The sequence below is a fragment of the Coregonus clupeaformis genome, unplaced genomic scaffold (assembly GCF_020615455.1).
Source record: "Coregonus clupeaformis isolate EN_2021a unplaced genomic scaffold, ASM2061545v1 scaf0368, whole genome shotgun sequence".
Lineage (NCBI taxonomy): Eukaryota > Metazoa > Chordata > Actinopteri > Salmoniformes > Salmonidae > Coregonus > Coregonus clupeaformis.
In genome coordinates, this window is record NW_025533823.1 from 347218 (window position 1) to 368449 (window position 21232).

General features: G+C 43.2%; 1 protein-coding gene across 5 annotated transcripts in view; it reads right to left on the minus strand.

The window, feature by feature from the left end:
- The window catches only part of LOC121555340 (calpain-1 catalytic subunit-like), a 56965-nt gene that overhangs the window by 26143 nt on the left and 9590 nt on the right, over positions 1–21232 (minus strand). For 2 of the 5 annotated variants that reach the window (XR_006658597.1, XM_045215106.1), the window contains exons 2-10: positions 16758–16872; positions 16309–16455; positions 12209–12278; positions 11050–11168; positions 8691–8824; positions 8061–8229; positions 7621–7704; positions 735–820; positions 417–491 (exon numbers count right to left, since the gene is read on the minus strand). Coding sequence is in view for 4 of the 5 variants with exons in the window: in XM_045215106.1 (XP_045071041.1) it covers positions 417–491; positions 735–820; positions 7621–7704; positions 8061–8229; positions 8691–8824; positions 11050–11168; positions 12209–12278; positions 16309–16455; positions 16758–16850 (977 nt within the window). In the remaining variant the exon portion in view is untranslated. Of the gene's footprint in view, positions 1–416; positions 492–734; positions 821–7620; positions 7705–8060; positions 8230–8690; positions 8825–11049; positions 11169–12208; positions 12279–16308; positions 16456–16757; positions 16873–19437; positions 19456–21232 lie in introns of all 5 variants that reach the window. The other 3 variants (XM_045215108.1, XM_045215107.1, XM_045215109.1) reach the window with 3 other exon arrangements.

The window sequence follows — 21232 nt, forward strand, 5'->3', positions numbered from 1 at the left end:
ATCATCTTAGGGCTGTTCAGACTGTTGGGGCTTTTAAAGCAGGCCTTAAGACTCACCTCTATCGGCTGGCCTGCCCTTCTTCCTAGACTTTGATTTTTGCTTTTATGACATGGTTATATATATATATATATATATATATATATATTTGCTTTGTAAAAAAACAAACTATTTTTCTATTTTAACTTTTATTTGATGCACTTTGAAATTATTATTGTATATTGAAAAGCGCTTTACATATGTAATAAATAATAATAATAATAATAATAATAATAATTATTATTATTAGCTGTTTGCCTAATTCTGATGAAGGCTGATGGAGAAACATATGATTTTAGAGAGGAAAGATTAAAATATCAGGTTGAACTGTGACTCAGCACTATTAGTAGCTCATGGAATCGCAATAAGCCCAGTCTTACCAGAACTCTCCGTCCTCCATCTGTAGATGCAGGTCCTCTCTCTCAGTTGGGTCCAACTCATCCCACTCTGGAGAACTGGACACAGACAGGGACACAAGAACAGACTACTGCTGAGAAACTGAGACAACCTAGGGGGTTGCGCAAGGGGGTGGAAACTAAGCTAATGGGTCATCCATTATGTGTTATGCAAGGTTCAGGTTTGTGGTGAAAATCTGGGGTTAGTGGTAGTTGTGTCGGTTGTAATAACATTTTGCTTGTGGAAGTGGTGGTTCTGTTATAGCAGTGTTCATGTGAGGGTTAGAGGTAGAGGAGACGCACTTGTCGCTCCAGGCCCCAGTCCACTCCACCTGTCCCCAGGGGTTCCTCACCCTGATCAGCCTCTCCACCTGACCCTGGTAGTCCACCTGGAACAGGACAGGGGTGGTCAGATATCACTAACACTCACAGTCTACATACTAACAACACACTAGAGACAGTCTACATACTGATAACACACTAGAGACAGTCTACATACTAACAACACACTAGAAACACAGTCTACATACTGATAACACACTAGAGACAGTCTACATACTAACAACACACTAGAAACACAGTCTACATACTAACAACACACTAGAGACACAGTCTACATACTAACAACACACTAGAGACAGTCTACCAACTAACAACACACTAGAGACACAGTCTACATACTAACAACACACTAGAGACAGTCTACATACTAACAACACACTAGACACAGTCTACACACTAACAACACACTAGAGACACAGTCTACATACTAACAACACACTAGAGACACATTCTACATACTAACAACACACTAGAAACACAGTCTACATACTAACAACACACTAGAGCCAGTCTATCAACTAACAACACACTACAGACACAGTCTACATACTAACAACACACTAGAGACAGTCTACACACTAACAACACACTAGAGACACAGTCTACATACTAACAACACACTAGAGACACAGTCTACATACTAACAACACACTAGAAACACAGTCTACATACTAACAACACACTAGAGACAGTCTACCAACTAACAACACACTAGACACATTCTACATACTAACAACACACTAGAGACAGTCTACATACTAACAACACACTAGAGACCCAGTCTACACACTAACAACACACTAGAGACACAGTCTACATACTAACAACACACTACATACACAGTCTACATACTAACACACTAGAAACAGTCTACATACTAACACACTAGAAACACAGTCTACATACTAACAACACACTAGAGACACAGTCTACATACTAACAACACACTAGAGACACATTCGACATACTAACAACACACTAGAAACAGTCTACATACTAACAACACACCAGAGACAGTCTACATACTAACAACACACTAGAAACACAGTCTACATACTAACAACACACTAGAGACAGTCTATCAACTAACAACACACTAGAGACACAGTCTACATACTAACAACACACTAGAGACAGTCTACACACTAACAACACACTAGAGACACAGTCTACATACTAACAACACACTAGAGACAGTCTACCAACTAACAACACACTAGAGACAGTCTACATACTAACAACACACTAGAAACACAGTCTACATACTAACAACACACTAGAGACACAGTCTACATACTAACAACACACTAGAGACAGTCTACATACTAACAACACACTAGAAACACAGTCTACATACTAACAACACACTAGAGACAGTCTACATACTAACAACACACTAGAAACACAGTCTACATACTAACAACACACTAGAAACACAGTCTACATACTAACAACACACAAGAGACAGTCTACATACTAACAACACACTAGAAACAGTCTACCAACTAACAACACACTAGACACAGTCTACATACTAACAACACACTAGAAACACAGTCTACATACTAACAACACACTAGAGACAGTCTACCAACTAACAACACACTAGAGACAGTCTACATACTAACAACACACTAGAGACACAGTCTACACACTAACAACACACTAGAGACAGTCTACATACTAACAACACACTAGAGACAGTCTACATACTAACAACACACTAGAGACACAGTCTACCAACTAACAACACACTAGAGACAGTCTACATACTAACAACACACTAGAAACACAGTCTACCAACTAACAACACACTAGAGACAGTCTACATACTAACAACACACTAGAGACAGTCTACCAACTAACAACACACTAGAGACAGTCTACATACTAACAACAAACTAGAAACAGTCTACCAACTAACAACACACTAGAGACAGTCTACATACTAACAACACACTAGAAACACAGTCTACCAACTAACAACACACTAGAGACAGTCTACATACTAACAACACACTAGAGACAGTCTACCAACACACTAGACACACAGCTGTACATTTCAATGAAGCATGGTGAAGCCCCAAAATTGCCCTCGCTAGAAGCCTGTGTTTCAGACATAAGAAAGTGGATGGCTGAAAACTTTTTACTTTTAAACTCGGACAAAACAGAGATGCTTGTACTAGGTCCCAAGAAACAAAGAGATCTTCTGTTAAATCTGACAATTCATCTTGATGGTTGTAAAGTCGTCTCAAATAAAACTGTGAAGGACCTAGGCGTTACTCTTGACCCTGATCTCTCTTTTGACGAACATATCAAGACTGTTTCAAGGACAGCTTTTTTCCATCTACGTAACATTGCAAAAATCAGAAATTTTCTGTCCAAAAATGATGCAGAAAAATTAATCCATGCATTTGTTACTTCTAGATTAGACTACTGCAATGCTCTATTTTCCGGCTACCCGGATAAAGCACTAAATAAACTTCAGTTAGTGCTAAATACGGCTGCTAGAATCCTGACTAGAACCAAGAAATTTGATCATATTACTCCAGTGCTAGCTTCCCTACACTGGCTTCCTGTTAAGGCAAGGGCTGATTTCAAGGTTTTACTGTTAACCTATAAAGCGTTACATGGGCTTGCTCCTACCTATCTTTCCGAGTTGGTCCTGCCGTACATACCAATACGTACGCTACGGTCACAAGACGCATGGCCTCCTAATTGTCCCTAGAATTTCTAAGCAAACAGCGGGAGGCAGGGCTTTCTCCTATAGATCTCCATTTTTATGGAACAGTCTGCCTACCCATGTGAGAGACGCAGACTCGGTCTCAACCTTTAAGTCTTTACTGAAGACTTATCTCTTCAGTAGGTCATATGATTGAGTGTAGTCTGGCCCAGGAGTGTGAAGGTGAACGGAAAGGCTGGAGCAACGAACAGCCCTTGCTGTCTCTGCCGGGCCGGTTCCCCTCTCCACTGGGGTTCTCTGCCTCTAACCCTGTTGCAGGGGCTGAGTCACTGGCTTGCTGGTGCTCTTTCATGCCGTCCCTGGGAGGGGGTGCGTCACTTGAGTGGGTTGAGTTACTGACGTGATCTTCCTGTCTGGGTTGGCGCCCCCCTTGGTTTGTGCTGTGGTGGAGACCTCTGTGGGCTATACTCGGCCTTGTCTCAGGATTGTAAGTTGGTGGTTGGGGATATCCCTCTAGTGGTGCGGGGGCTGTGCTTTGGCGGAGTGGGTGGGGTTATATCCTTCCTGTTTGGCCCTGTCCGGGGTTTCTTCGGATGGGGCCACAGTGTCTCCGGACCGCTCCTGTCTCAGCCTCCAGTATTTATGCTGCAGTAGTTTATGTGTCGGGGGGCTGGGGTTAGTTGGTTATACCTGGAGTACTTCTCCTGTCTTATCCAGTGTCCTGTGTGAATTTAAGTATGCTCTCTCTAATTCTCTCGTTCTCTCTTTCTCTCTGAGAACCTGAGCCCTAGGACCATACGTCAGGACTACCGGGCATGATGACACCTTGCTGTCCCCAGTCCGCCTGGCCTTGCTGCTATTCCAGTTTCAACTGTTCTGCCTGCGGCTACGAAACCCCTACCTGTCCCAGACCTGCTGTTTTCAACTCTAAATGATCGGCATGAAAAGCCAACTGAGAGACCTGAGCCCTAGGACCATACGTCGGGACTACCGGCCGTGGTGACTCCTTGCTGTCCCCAGTCCGCCTGGCCTTGCTGCTATTCCAGTTTAAACTGTTCTGCCTGCGGTTATGGAACCCCTACCTGTCCCAGACCTGCTGTTTTAAACTCTAATGATCGGCTATGAAAAGCCAACTGAGATTTATTCCTGATTATTATTTGACCATGCTTGTCACTTATGAACATTTTTGAACATCTTGGCATGGTTCTGTTATAATCTCCACCCGGCACAGCCAGAAGAGGACTGGCCACCCTCATAGCCTGGTTCCTCTCTAGGTTTCTTCCTAGGTTTTGCCTTTCTAGGGAGTTTTTCCTAGCCACCGTGCTTCTACACCTGCATTACTAGCTGTTTGGGGTTTTAGGCTGGGTTTCTGTACAGCACTTCGAGATATTAGCTGATGTAAGAAGGGCTATATAAAATAAAATTGATTGATTGACTAGAGACAGTCTACATACTAACAACACACTAGAAACACAGTCTACATACTAACAACACACTAGAGACAGTCTACCAACTAACAACACACTAGAGACAGTCTACCAACTAACAACACACTAGACACAGTCTACATACTAACAACACACTAGAGACAGTCTACATACTAACAACACACTAGAAACACAGTCTACATACTAACAACACACTAGAGACAGTCTACCAACTAACAACACACTAGAGACAGTCTACATACTAACAACACACTAGAGACACAGTCTACACACTAACAACACACTACAGACAGTCTACATACTAACAACACACTAGAGACAGTCTACATACTAACAACACACTAGAGACACAGTCTACCAACTAACAACACACTAGAGACAGTCTACATACTAACAACACACTAGAAACACAGTCTACCAACTAACAACACACTAGAGACAGTCTACATACTAACAACACACTAGAGACAGTCTACCAACTAACAACACTCTAGAGACAGTCTACATACTAACAACACACTAGAAACAGTCTACCAACTAACAACACACTAGAGACAGTCTACATACTAACAACACACTAGAAACACAGTCTACCAACTAACAACACACTAGAGACAGTCTACATACTAACAACACACTAGAGACAGTCTACCAACTAACAACACACTAGAGACACAGTCTACACACTAACAACACACTAGAGACAGTCTACATACTAACAACACACTAGAGACACAGTCTACACACTAACAACACACTAGAGACAGTCTACATACTAACAACACACTAGAGACAGTCTACATACTAACACACACTAGAAACAGTCTACCAACTAACAACACACTAGAGACAGTCTACATACTAACAACACACTAGAAACACAGTCTACCAACTAACAACACACTAGAGACACAGTCTACCAACTAACAACACACTAGAGACAGTCTACATACTAACAACACACTAGAGACACAGTCTACACACTAACAACACACTACAGACAGTCTACATACTAACAACACACTAGAGACAGTCTACATACTAACAACACACTAGAGACACAGTCTACCAACTAACAACACACTAGAGACAGTCTACATACTAACAACACACTAGAAACACAGTCTACCAACTAACAACACACTAGAGACAGTCTACCAACTAACAACACACTAGAGACAGTCTACATACTAACAACACACTAGAGACAGTCTACCAACTAACAACACACTAGAGACAGTCTACATACTAACAACACACTAGAAACAGTCTACCAACTAACAACACACTAGAGACAGTCTACATACTAACAACACACTAGAAACAGTCTACCAACTAACAACACACTAGAGACAGTCTACATACTAACAACACACTAGAAACAGTCTACCAACTAACAACACACTAGAGACAGTCTACATACTAACAACACACTAGAGACAGTCTACCAACTAACAACACACTAGAGACACAGTCTACATACTAACAACACACTAGAAACACAGTCTACCAACTAACAACACACTAGAGACAGTCTACATACTAACAACACACTAGAGACAGTCTACCAACTAACAACACACTAGAGACAGTCTACATACTAACAACACACTAGAGACAGTCTACCAACTAACAACACACTAGAGACAGTCTACATACTAACAACACACTAGAAACAGTCTACCAACTAACAACACACTAGAGACAGTCTACATACTAACAACACACTAGAGACAGTCTACCAACTAACAACACACTAGAGACACAGTCTACATACTAACAACACACTAGAAACACAGTCTACCAACTAACAACACACTAGAGACAGTCTACATACTAACAACACACTAGAGACAGTCTACCAACTAACAACACACTAGAAACACAGTCTACCAACTAACAACACACTAGAGACAGTCTACATACTAACAACACACTAGAGACAGTCTACCAACTAACAACACACTAGAGACAGTCTACATACTAACAACACACTAGAAACAGTCTACCAACTAACAACACACTAGAGACAGTCTACATACTAACAACACACTAGAAACACAGTCTACCAACTAACAACACACTAGAGACAGTCTACATACTAACAACACACTAGAAACACAGTCTACATACTAACAACACACTAGAAACACAGTCTACCAACTAACAACACACTAGAGACAGTCTACATACTAACAACACACTAGAAACACAGTCTACCAACTAACAACACACTAGAGACAGTCTACATACTAACAACACACTAGAAACAGTCTACCAACTAACAACACACTAGAGACAGTCTACATACTAACAACACACTAGAAACAGTCTACCAACTAACAACACACTAGAGACAGTCTACATACTAACAACACACTAGAGACAGTCTACCAACTAACAACACACTAGAGACAGTCTACATACTAACAACACATTAGAAACACAGTCTACCAACTAACAACACACTAGAGACAGTCTACACACTAACAACACACTAGAGACACAGTCTACATACTAACAACACACTAGAGACAGTCTACACACTAACAACACACTAGAGACACAGTCTACATACTAACAACACACTAGAGACAGTGACTGGTATGACCTCTGGACCAGGGTGCCAAAGCAGGGTCTGATAACCTGGGAAGACCCAGATACATTGGAGTCAGACCCAGGTAAAACCAGGGTTCCTAGTCTGGTATAAACCTACCTGCTTGAGGCCGGTGACTGAGTAGGCATGTCCTTTCACCAGCTTCTTGAACGTGACAGACTCCATGTCAAAGGCACTGGTTATCTGTAGTCACAAGATGTAATTAGAAAAATACAAGATCCATGATGCATCTGAATCAGTGTTATCTTATTGTGGGGCTGGATGAATTGACTATTTTATGCTATTGTGGTGGAGCTGATTTGGAACCACGCTCTCGCAATGAGGAATTTCCCCTTGGTCTAATGGTTAAGATGTCGAATCCGACCAGTTACACTATGTCCTGCAAGGTCATGATAATGTTGTTTTATGACTACGTTAAAGCTATGTTATGACTATTTCAAGGTCATGATAATGTTGTAGGAACATCAAACTAACTGTCCCCTGGCTGTTTTCCAGGACCGCAGTACCAGAAGGACCAGGGAAGGGGAGGGGGGACTCACGTCGATGGAGCAGCCCAGCAAGGAGCCTCTGTCCAGGGCTTTGCTGATGATCCTGTACAGGTCCCGTGGAGCCTTCCGGAGCTCGTACATCTCAGACACACCACCGGTGAAGTCCTCAAACCCTTCTGTGGTGCTGCCTCCAGACAGAGCCTCGTAGGAACCATTCAGCCTGACGGGGGGAGACACACAGGGATACACATTCACTTATCAGAGACCGTATTAGGGCGGCAGGTAGCTTAGTGGTTAAGAGCGTTGTGCCAGTAACCGAAAGGTTGCTGGTTCTAATCCCCGAGCCGACTAGGTGAAAAATCTGTCGATGTGCCCTTGAGCAAGGCACTTAACCCTAATTGCTCCTGTAAGTCGCTCTGGATAAGAGCGTCTGCTAAATGACTAATTATTATTATTATTATTATTATTATTATTATTATTATTATTATTATTATTACACACAGGGATACACATTCACTTATCAGAGACAGTATTACACAGGGATAAACACACGTCACACATCATGAACTCTATATGACAGAGTGTTTATACTACATGCACATGGGCCCTGGTTAAAAGTAGTGCACTTAATAGGGAACAGAGCTCCAATTTGGGACGCAACCCAGGCCTTTGTTGACGTACTTGGCGTAGGCCTTCTCCAGCAGGGCGCTCCAGAACTCATTGCCCTCGGCGGAGTGGACGAACAGCAGCTCTCCATCCTTCGTTGGCAGCCGGTCATCAATCACCACGTCCACCCACTCACCAAACTGCCAGAACTGAAGACAGAGAGACATCTTTTTTTTTTTTACCAACTTCAGCTGGGTAGCAAAACACTGAACACAGCTGTCTCCTGAAACCTAGGGTGGGTCTCAATAAAACAATGGTGACTTCCTTAAAATGCTACCTCAAAAGGGCAGCATTCTTGTGGACTGAGACTGACCCTAGTCTCACAAGCCAATGTAGACCACACAAGTAGTAATAATATATGATTATTGTTTATCAGTCACCTGATGAACATATCCAGTATGGTTGTGAACGTTTAAACAGAATTTAGATTCTTAATGTTAAGAAAAATCCCTAACGAAGAAACTATGTTTTTGTCCACACAAAATTGAAATCCCAGCTGTCTTGCCTGCTCTCTCTCTTCCCTAAGGAGGCCAGTGTGTTCTGTCTACAGGTCTGCTGCCTGTAGAATATCCCAGCCTATTCATTGATGATAGGCCCTGCTTTACTGAAGTTGCGAGACATTGCAAGCCAAGATATTGCAAAATACAGCATTCCATTGTGAGATACAGCTTTTGATTGAAGATAGATAGGCCTAGTGCACGGTTCTGACTGTCTGTCTGGTGGCCGACCTGCCTATACTGATAGATAGGCCTAGTGCACGGTTCTGTCTGTCTGTCTGGTGGCTGACCTGCCTATACTGATAGATAGGCCTAGTGCACGGTTCTGTCTGTCTGTCTGGTGGCTGACCTGCCTATACTGATAGATAGGCCTAGTGTACGGTTCGGAAGATGTGTTTTCTTTCTACTAAAAGTCACGGTATTTAACTAACTTTAAAATAAAAAAAATTAGGAGAGAGTGATCTGCGCCCAGGCAGCAGGCAGGCAGGCTGCACGCAGGCACCTCGAGATTATTTGATTGACAGTTCAGGTCGTCTAGTGATGGACATTAGAAAGCGGCATTCCTTTACAGACAAGTAAATGCCCATACAGTGGCGCTTCTAAACCATCTCCAGAGAAGGTTTTGTGTCAGCATTTAGAAAGCTGTTACCCTTAAAGCCAACTTATGCCTGATCAGCCCTCTGTGCTGCATCGCCGTGCGCCTCCCAAATTGTGTAAGAATGCAGAGGGCTCCATATACAGTAGCTCTGTATAGCTCCGCATTGACATGATTGGTTGATGGTCGGTGGGGGGGGCGGGAGGTCCTGTATACACACAAACTCACTTCCTTAACAACTTCCTTGACAACAGGGCTGCGCTGCTCCGCGAAGTGCAAGAAGTATGAATGTCCTGACTTCTGCAGAGGCCATATCACCGTAAATGCTGCAGGGCCAATGCAGACGTCGGATTGACCATGCAGCACCTTTTACAGATAAACAAACATGTCGTAGCCGAGGTGCTTTCAAAAGGTATAGGACTGCAGTATATATATATAACGTCATTGCCCGGCACTAAACGTAAAGCAAAATTGGCAATTTGTCACATCCCTAATATCCAACTACATCGTGACCGTGATAACACGGGTTGCATGTTTCGTCACATTACTGTTTTGAACTCAATGCATCCTCATTGGGCGCTGATGAAGATTTTTTGGTCTAAAGTGCATTACTATGGCTTGGAAACACGATTACATTTCTAAAGGCAAATAATTAGTATGAAAACCTTTTGTCATCATTTTAATGTCACCAGATTTACTTTAAAATACAGTATAACTTTATATAGCTAGCTAAGATTAAGCGGAGTTTAGATAGCTAACGTTAGCATTGCTAGCTATTTTTGAATAATTTTGCTAGCTAATGACATCAGTCTAAAGTAAATTTGACGACATGATAATGATGGCAAAGTTGTTTCCTACTAAATATTTGCCTACTTTAGCAATGTCATCGTATTTCCAGGCGACTATTGTGTAATTTAGACGAAACAGTCATTAGCCTCCGTTCAGAATGACTGGGTTTTGGGCACCACAATGGCGGAGGGCGTCTTGATGACGCGACCGAGTGGCGGAGGTGCGACCTATGAATATAATCACTGAATAAGTGCTTCACTTCAAAGTCTATTGATTATCCCTGTTCAACTGACTCAAAGAACGTCCATTATGGGTCGATCATTTCAGCGAACAAGGGATTCATATTATTATTATTGAATTTAATATAATGTAATTGCCTTGCCGATGGCCTTAAAGGATGCTATAACCCTGCAAGTGTGTTCGGTTTACATTTACATGGAACCTGACAGGAGGGAGATGCTTTTGGTGTGTGTGTGTGTGTGTGTAGTCGTACCTGAAAGTGGAAGATCCCAGCGTAGTCCTCTTGGAAGGACTGACCATGAGGGACCACTCGGTGGAGCAGCCTCTCATTGAGGGTTAGAGAGGCTATGGCTGCTAGGAGCCAGCAATCACCTGGGGAGGGAGGGAGGGGGGAGGGAAGGGGGGGAGGAAGGAGGGGGGGATAAATACTTTAGTTGGCTCTCAAGAGAAGACAGGCTATGTGCACACTGCCCACAAAATAAGGTGGAAACTGAGCTGCACTTCCTAACCTCCTGCCAAATGTATGACCATATTAGAAACACATATTTCCCTCAGATTACACAGACCCACAAAGAATTCGAAAACAAATCCAATTTTGATAAACTCCCTTATCTACTGGGTGAAAAACCACAGTGTGCCATCACAGCAGCAAGATTTGTGACCTGTTGCCAGAAGAAAAGGGCAACCAGTGAAGAACAAACACCATTGTAAATACAACCTATATTTATGTTTATTTATTTTTCTTTTTGTACTTTAACTACTTTAACATAATATGACATTTGAAATGTCTTTATTCTTTTTGAACTTTGTGAGTGTAATGTTTACTGTTACATTTTTTTATTGTTTATTTCACTTTTGTTTATGATCTATTTCACTTGCTTTGGCAATGTTAACATATGTTTCCCATGCCAATAAAGCCCCTTAAATTGAAATTGAATTGAATTGAATTGAGAGAGAGAGAGAAAAATTGTTGCACTCATTTAACTAGAATGGCCAGCAGGTGGAGTGTGGACCAGGCTGTGTTTAGGAATGGATGTCAGCCAGGGCCAACCCAGCTCTGGTCCAGGGCCAACCCAGCTCTGGTCCAGGACCAACCCAGCTCTGGTCCAGGGCCAACCCAGCTCTGGTCCAGGACGTTAGTGTGAAGTTGGTTCCAGAGAGAGGATAGAGGTAAGATGACAAGACTTTGTGGTTGTCTTACCTAGCTACCTAGCTACCTTACGTTGAATGCCCTGACTATAAGTCGCTCTGAATAAGAGCGTCTGTTAAATTGTATATGTAATTATGGTGTTCCGTCATTCTTGTACAAGCCAAGTACTGTGGTAGACCGTTGGGGGTTTAGCAAAGAGCCTTTCAGGTAGTACTAGTAAAGTTTTTATAAGACTTCTGGTCTCTGTTTACGCAGAACTCACCTAGCGCTCCCTGGCAGATGTCTGTTCTGGTAGCTCCTCCCAGGATGAACTGAGGGTCATCTGTCAGCTCCTGGAGGGAAGGAAAGCGAAGGGAGGACTGGATTAGACTCTGGTAAAAGTCACTGACTAAGTGAGAGGGACTGCACAGCAAACAGACATTCTTGGACTGTCTTTTTCCTATTGATCTTCTCACAATTCAACAACTAAATTGACCTGTGGAAGTACATTTATAGCATTTATATTTCTGATGATTCTATTTTTTCTGATAGCTAAGCATATCTGGCTCTCTGAGTAATTCTATAACATATGCAACGGAGGTAAACAAGTGGCAAATCTAGGAAGTGGTAAGGAGAAGACTGGTTAAAAGGAGAAGACTGGTCACAAGGAGAAGACTGGTCACAAGGACAAGACTGGTCACAAGGAGAAGACTGGTCACAAGGAGAAGACTGGTCACAAGGAGAAGACTGGTCACAAGGACAAGACTGGTCACAAGGACTGGTCACAAGGAGAAGACTGGTCACAAGGACAAGACTGGTCACAAGGAGAAGACTGGTCACAAGGAGAAGACTGGTCACAAGGAGAAGACTGGTCACAAGCTGCACTGGTCTCTACTGGACAGACTGAGAACTTCCTTCCAGTTCCTGTCTCTCTACTGAGCTGACTGGGAGGTTCCTTCCTGTTCCTGTCTCTATTGGTCTCTACTGGACTGACTGAGAGGTTCCTTCCTATTCCTGTCTCTACTGGACTGACTGAGAGGTTCCTTCCTGTTGATGTCTCTACTGACTGGTCTCTACTGGACTGACTGAGAGGTTACTTCCTGTTCCTGTCTCTACTGGTCAGACTGAGAGGTTACTTCCTGTTCCTGTCTCTACTGGTCAGACTGAGAGGTTACTTCCTTCCTGTATATACTGGTTTTTACTGGACTGAATGAGTGGTTCCTTCCTGTCTCTACTGGACAGACTGCGATGTTCCTTCCTATTCCTGTCTCTACTGGACAGACTGCGATGTTCCTTCCTATTCCTGTCTCTACTGGACTGACTGAGAGGTTCCTTCCAGTTCCTGTCTCTACTGTTCTCTACTAGACTGAGTGAGAGTTTACTTCCTGTTCCTGTCTCTACTGGTCTCTACTGGACTGACTGAGAAGTTCCTTCCTGTTCCTGTCTATACTGGTTTCTACTGGACTGACTAAGAGATTCCTTCCTGTTCCTGTCTCTACTGGTTTCTACTGGACTGACTGAGAGGTTCCTTCCTTTCTGTCTCTACTGGTCTCTACTAGACTGAGTGAGAGGTTCCTTCCTTTCTGTCTCTACTGGTCTTTAATGGACTGACTGAGGTTCCTTCCTGTTCCTGTCTCTACTGGTCTCTACTGGACTGACTGAGAAGTTCCTTCCTGGTCCTGTCTCTACTGGTCTGTACTGGACTGACAGAGGTTCCTTCCTGTTCCTGTCTGGACTGACTGAAAGGTTCCTTCCTGTTCCTGTCTCTACTGGTCTCTACTGGACTGACGGAGGTTCCTTCCTGTTCCTGTCTCTACTGGTCTCTACGGGACTGACTGAGATGTTCCTTCCTGTTCCTGTCTTTACTGGTTTCTACTGGACTGACTGAGAGGTTCTTTCCTGTTCCTGTCTCTACTGGACTGACTGAGACATTCCTTTCTACCTGTGTCTACTTGTCCCATAAATGCCAGGCATAGCGGCAGCTGAAGGAGAAGGGTGTGACAGCCATGCTATAGTCTAGATTGGCAATATAACTGTTCAGCAGTGCAATATACAACAACAACAACAACAACAACAACAACAACACAGGTCATACGACACTGATCAACCTACAGTGGCTTGCGAAAGTATTCACCCCCCTTGGCATTTTTCCTATGTTGTTGCCTTACAACCTGGAATTAAAATTGATTTTTGGGGGGTTCGTATCATTTGATTTACAGAACATGCCTACCACTTTGAAGATGCAAAATATTTTTTATTGTGAAACAAACAAGAAATAACACAAAAAAACAGACAACTTGAGCGTGCTTAACTATTCACCCCCCCCAAAGTCAATACTTTATAGAGCCACCTTTTGCAGCAAGTTGCTGCAAGTCTCTTGGGGTATGTCTCTATAAGCTTGGCACATCTAGCCACTGGGATTTTTGCCCATTCTTCAAGGCAAAACTGCTCCAGCTCCTTCAAGTTGGATGGGTTCCGCTGGTGTACAGCACTCTTTAAGTCATACCTCAGATTCTCAATTGGATTGAGGTCTGGGCTTTGACTAGGCCATTCCAAGACATTTAAATGTTTCCCCTTAAACCACTCGAGTGTTGCTTTAGCAGTATGCTTAGGGTCATTGTCCTGCTGGAAGGTGAACCTCCGTCCCAGTCTCAAATCTGTGGAAGACTGAAACAGGTTTCCCTCAAGAATTTCCCTGTATTTAGCGCCATCCATCATTCCTTCAATTCTGACCAGTTTCCCAGTCCCTGCCGATGAAAAACATCCCCACAGCATGATGCTGCCACCACTATGCTTCACTGTGGGGATGGTGTTCTCGGGGTGATGAGAGGTGTTGGGTTTGCGCCAGACATAGCGTTTTCCTTGATGGCCAAAAAGCTCAATTTTAGTATCATCTGACCAGAGTACCTTCTTCCATATGTTTGGGGAGTCTCCCACATGCCTTTTGGCGAACACCAAACGTGTTTGCTTATTTTTTTCTTTAAGCAATGGCTTTTTTCTGGCCACTCTTCCGTAAAGCCCAGCTCTGTGGAGTGTACGGCTTAAAGTAGTCCTATGGACAGATACTCCAATCTCCGCTGTGGAGCTTTGCAGCTCCTTCAGGGTTATCTTTGGTCTTTTTGTTGCCTCTCTGATTAATGCCCTCCTTGCCTGGTCTGTGAGTCTTGGTGGGCGGCCCTCTCTTGGCAGGTTTGTTGTGGTGCCATATTCTTTCAATTTTTTAATAATGAATTTAATGGTGCTCCGTGGGATGTTCAAAGTTTCTGATATTTTTTTATAACCCAACCCTGATCTGTACTTCTCCACAACTTTGTCCATGACCTGTTTGGAGAGCTCCTTGGTCTTCATGGTGCCGCTTGCTTGGTGGTGCCCCTTGCTTAGTGGTGTTGCAGACTCTGGGGCCATTCAGAACAGGTGTAAATATACTGAGATCATGTGACAGATCATGTGACACTTAGATTGCACACAGGTGGACTTTATTTAACTAATTATGTGATTTCTGAAGGTAATTGGTTGCACCAGATCTTATTTAGGGGCTTCCTAGCAAAGGGGGTGAATACATATGCACGCACCACTTTTCCGTTATTTATTTTTTTGAATTTTTTGAAACAAGTTATTTTTTTCATTTCACTTCACCAATTTGGACTATTTTGTGTATGTCCGTTTCATTAAATCCAAATAAAAATCCATTTAAATTACAGGTTGTAACGCAACAAAATAGGAAAAACGCCAAGTGGGATGAATACTTTTGCAAGGCACTGTAAGTGTCGTCCCATACTGCACCACATGCCAGCCATAGCAGTGTGACAGGGACAGGCATGCTGCTTTATAGACAAGGAAGTAGGAATGCAACGGTCCTGCAGTGTATTATGGGTCCATGGAGTGAACAACAAGACTGGTGGTCAACCTTGTTTGATTAATGTGATCTGTGTGTGTAGTGTACATACTGTCCCTTTATAACTGAATCTAACATCAGCTCTCAAACCAATGACACGCCTCTCCCTACAAATCAACTTCCCTGAACTACCCTGCTAGTATGAAAATGACACACACACAGAATGTGGTCCTCTGTAGCTCAGCTGGTAGAGCACGGGACTTGTTACGCCAAGGTAGTGGGTTCGATCCCCGGGACCACCCATACACAAAAAAAAAAAATGTATGCACACATGACTGTAAGTCGCTTTGGATAAAAGCGTCTGCTAAATGGCATATTATTATTATTATTATTACTCCAACCATCACCCACTCCCTGTCTCTCTAGCGCCCCCTCTCACTTAATGAACTGCCCTAAACTACGCGTTAGCATTTAACTGAGACGCAGAGACTTTAAACCATCACCCACTCCTCTCTCTCTCTCCTTCCCTCTCTTTATCCCCCTCTCACCGTGGGTCTCATCCATTCCACGTCCCTGGTCTTGGCGGAGTAGGGGGCCAGTTCCTTGAAGCCCAGAGAGGGAGGCTCGGCTAGGAAGGAGGGGTCCTCGAACAGACACCCCGTCTCCAGACACTCCTGCCGCAGAGCCTCATAGTCCTGGTGGAAATGAATAAAAATAATGTAATAAAAAAAAGAACACATACATCAGTAGATACAGCAACAAGATGTGCGTTTGATCTTGAAAGCATTAAATCAATCTTGAATTATTAAATAGTTATTTCCAAAGTGGTCCTCGACGGTAAAAACAAATAACATCTAATAAAAATAAATACTGCGTCCCAAATGGCACCCTAATCACTTTATAGGGCCCTGGTCTAAAGTAGTGCACTATATAGTGGATAGGGTGCCATTTGGGATACAGTCACGGTTACAAAACCATTAGAAACAAACAAACTGGCCTGGTTAAGGAAGGGGACAGCGTGGTCGTTGGAGCCCATTCCCTCGGCTCGCAGCCTGCTGGTGGCTATGGTAGCAGAGATTCCCCCTGACATACCTGACACAGGACAGGATATCCTGTAAATACAGACAGAGGCCTGGGTGGGTGCTGCACAGGCAAATCAATTACAATACTTTAGCCGGGCTTGATTGAATTTGCCTGTTGCAATGGAACCAATAGCCTGCTCTACTGTGTATGCTAGCGGAGATCTCTCCTGACATACTGGTACAAGGGATATTAATAAGAGGGCTGGGTTGGGTGCTGCAGTGCACAGGCCACGCCTGGGTTCAAATACTATTCGAAGTCATTTAAAAATACTTTAGCTGGGGTTGATTGAGCTTGTCTGTTGCAATGGAACCAATGATGTAGGCGTACTACTGCCACCAACCTCGTCCACCTGACTCTCCAGGCAGGCCAAAGCAAAAGCTCGAAGTATTTGAACGATTGAATAGTGTTTGAACCCGGGTCTTGGACAGGCACTGGGTATAAATATTTTTTTATTTTTTTTATTTCACCTTTATTTAACCAGGTAAGCCAGTTGAGAACAGGTTCTCATTTACAACTGCGACCTGGCCAAGATAAAGCAAAGTAGTGCAATAAAAACAACACAGAGTTACATATGGGGTAAAAAACATAAAGTCAGAAATACAACAGAAAATATATATACAGTGTGTGCAAATGTAGCAAGTTATGGAGGTAAGGCAATAAATAGGCTATAGTGCAGAATAATTACAATAGTATTAACACTGGAATGCTAGATGTGCAAGAGATTATGTGCAAATAGAGATACTGGGGTGCAAAAGAGCAAAATAAATAACAATATAGGGATGAGGTAGTTGGGTGGGCTAATTTCAGATGGGCTGTGTACAGGTGCAGTGATCGGTAAGGTTTTCTGACAACTGATGCTTAAAGTTATTGAGGGAGATAAGAGTCTCCAGCTTCAGAGATTTTTGCAATTCGTTCCAGTCATTGGCAGCAGAGAACTGGAAGGAATGGCGGCCAAAGGAGGTGTTGGCTTTGGGAATGACCAGTGAGATATACCTGCTGGAGCGCAGACTACGGGTGGGTGCTGCTATGGTGACCAATGAGCTAAGATAAGGCGGGGATTTGCCTAGCAGTGATTTATAGATGGCCTGGAGCCAGTGGGTTTGACGACGAACATGTAGTGAGGACCAGCCAACAAGAGTGTACAGGTCACAGTGGTGGGTAGTGTATGGGGCTTTGGTGACAAAACGGATGGCACTGTGATAGACTACATCCAATTTGCTGAGTAGAGTGTTGGAGGCTATTTTGTAAATGACATCGCCGAAGTCAAGGATCGGTAGGATAGTCAGTTTTACGAGGGCATGTTTGGCAGCATGAGTGAAGGAGGCTTTGTTGCGAAATAGGAAGCCGATTCTAGATTTAACTTTGGATTGGAGATTCTTTATGTGAGTCTGGAAGTTGAGTTTACAGTCTAACCAGACACCTAGGTATTTGTAGTTGTCCACATACTCTAGGTCAGACCCGTCGAGAGTGGTGATTCTAGTCGGGTGGGCGGGTGCCAGCAGCGTTCGATTAATAAGCATGCATTTAGTTTTACTAGTGTTTAAGAGCAGTTGGAGGCTACTGAAGGATTGTTGTATGGCATTGAAGCTCGTTTGGAGGTTTGTTAACACAGTGTCCAATGAAGGGCCAGATGTATACAAAATGGTGTCGTCTGCGTAGAGGTGGATCTGAGAGTCACCAGCAGCAAGAGCGACATCATTGATATACACGGAGAAAAGTGTCGGCCCAAGAATTGAACCCTGTGGCACCCCCATAGAGACTGCCATAGGTCCAGACAACAGGCCCTCCGATTTGACACACTGAACTCTATCTGAGAAGTAGTTGGTGAACCAGGCGAGGCAGTCATTTGAGAAACCAAGGCAAATAGCAGCGAGCTACGCTAACAACAGAGCGGAACACTGACACAAAACCTGTAGCATAGCAACCATCTATTCTATTCTGGCTTGTCTTTGTTGATTGTTTGCTGTTTTACTAGTTTTCTGTGTTTGTGTATTCTGACAGTTTTTCTACCAATGAACCTCCGGTCCTGTGATCTGTCTGTAAGCTTTCTGGGGTGGATCTTGTCATCGACTACTCTGGCCTTTCACACCAGTAGTGAGTCAGAGAGGTTTCAGAAATGTTTCCTACTTGAATGAGTCATAGAACACTGCTCAGAGCTATGATAAGAGTTCCAGTTGAACACATGCATGAACACTGACTCTCCATTCATTGGTGTGTAATAATTCAGCTATTAGACTATTAGTTCATACATTAAGTCTCTCTACTGTATTTTTTCTTAGAGTCTTTTCCCAAGTTATTATAGTATTATAAATTAGTATAATTTAGTGTATTGAGTTTCTAATGAATACATGTAATAGTGATAGAGAATAAAATATATTTTGGTATAATTAGGATTACAGAAAATGATTATGAAAAAGAAGCAAGAAAAAATTAAACAAGCATAGTGGAAACGGTACTGACTGATCAGAGAAGCATACAAGGCCAAAAGCTGAGGTATGGAAGAGAGGTTAGGGTGAAACAGGGAGACAGAGACAGCAGTACAGTACATCTAACAAGCCCCCACACAGACACACAGAGAGATTAAAACCTGATACCTTGAGTCTCTGAGCAGGCTGCAAAGAAATAAGTGAAGAGAGGAATGTACCGTATGTAACCAATAACCCAAAGTCACACAGTATGCACTTTATAAACACTGGTAAGGCTATTGCATTCAGAACCTTTAGGGCAACACCTTGAAAAAGAACACATTAGACCAACAAAAAAAACGTCACTCCACGCTGACAATCGAAGGTAAATAGGCAGAGTGATTGTTGGTAGTGTGGATAAATGATTGGCACTCTTCTCTCTCCCCTTAGAATAGGCTTCTCTCTCTCTTTCTCTCTCTTCTCTCTCTCTCCCTCCCCCCTCTCCCCTCTCTCTCTGCTCTCTCTCTCTCCCCTCCCCCCCTCTCTCTCTCTCGCTGTCTCTCTCTCTCTCCCCTCCCCCCTCTCTCTCTCGCTGTCTCTGAACAAGGTCTGGCACCGTGGCCAAGGGTTGTCCCAGAGTACTAGAGAAAGTTTCATCAGGACATCTGTACTGTGTTATGCAATGTGAAGTCCTCATTCTGTACTGTGTTAGGCAATGTGAAGTCCTCATTCTGTACTGTGTTAGGCAATGTGAAGTCCTCATTCTGTACTGTGTTAGGCAATGTGAAGTCCTCATTCTGTACTGTGTTAGGCAATGTGAAGTCCACATTCTGTACTGTGTTAGGCAATGTGAAGTCCTCATTCTGTACTGTGTTAGGCAATGTGAAGTCCTCATTCTGTACTGTGTTAGGCAATGTGAAGTCCTCATTCTGTACTGTGTTAGGCAATGTGAAGTCCTCATTCTGTACTGTGTTAGGCAATGTGAAGTCCTCATTCTGTACTGTGTTAGGCAATGTGAAGTCCTCATTCTGTACTGTGTTAGGCAATGTGAAGTCCACATTCTGTACTGTGTTAGGCAATGTGAAGTCCTCATTCTGTACTGTGTTAGGCAATGTGAAGTCCTCATTCTGTACTGTGTTAGGCAATGTGAAGTCCTCATTCTGTACTGTGTTAGGCAATGTGAAGTCCTCATGCTGTACTGTGTTAGGCAATGTGAAGTCCTCATTCTGTACTGTGTTAGGCAATGTGAAGTCCTCATTCTGTACTGTGTTAGGCAATGTGAAGTCCTCATGCTGTACTGTGTTAGGTAATGTGAAGTCCTCATTCTGTACTGTGTTAGGCAATGTGAAGTCCTCATTCTGTACTGTGTTAGGTAATGTGAAGTCCTCATTCTGTACTGTGTTAGGTAATGTGAAGTCCTCATTCTGTACTGTGTTAGGTAATGTGAAGTCCTCATTTTGTGTGGGAGAACAACATGGAAGAAGAACAATGCAGATTATATTTCTCTCACTCTTTCTCTCTCTCTTTATTTCTCTCCATATAAGGAGACAGAACTGTTTGTTGTGATTTCCCCCAAAAAATATTTGACCTTGAATCGCAAGTGTAATAAACTTTAGAGAACCCAATTGTGTTTAGTATGCCAGAACTGTTCTCAAACACTTGACTGGCATTCTGATGAGGAAGAGAGAGAGACTCTGCTGGGAAACAGCAGGTCCTATGCGTGAATAGACTGACTGGCACAGTTCCAAGAGGGGTGGAGGGGGGGAAGTGAGAAAGAGAGTACGAGAAAGTGAGAGAGAGAGAGAGAGAGAGAGAGAGAGAGAGAGAAAGAGAGAGAGAGAGAGAGAGAGAGAGTACGATGAGAGAGAGAGAGAGAGAGAGAGAGAGAGAGAGAGAGAGACAGAGAGACAGAGAGACAGAGAGAGAGAGAGAGAGAGAGAGAGAGAGAGACAGAGAGACAGAGAGAGAGAGAGAGACAGAGAGA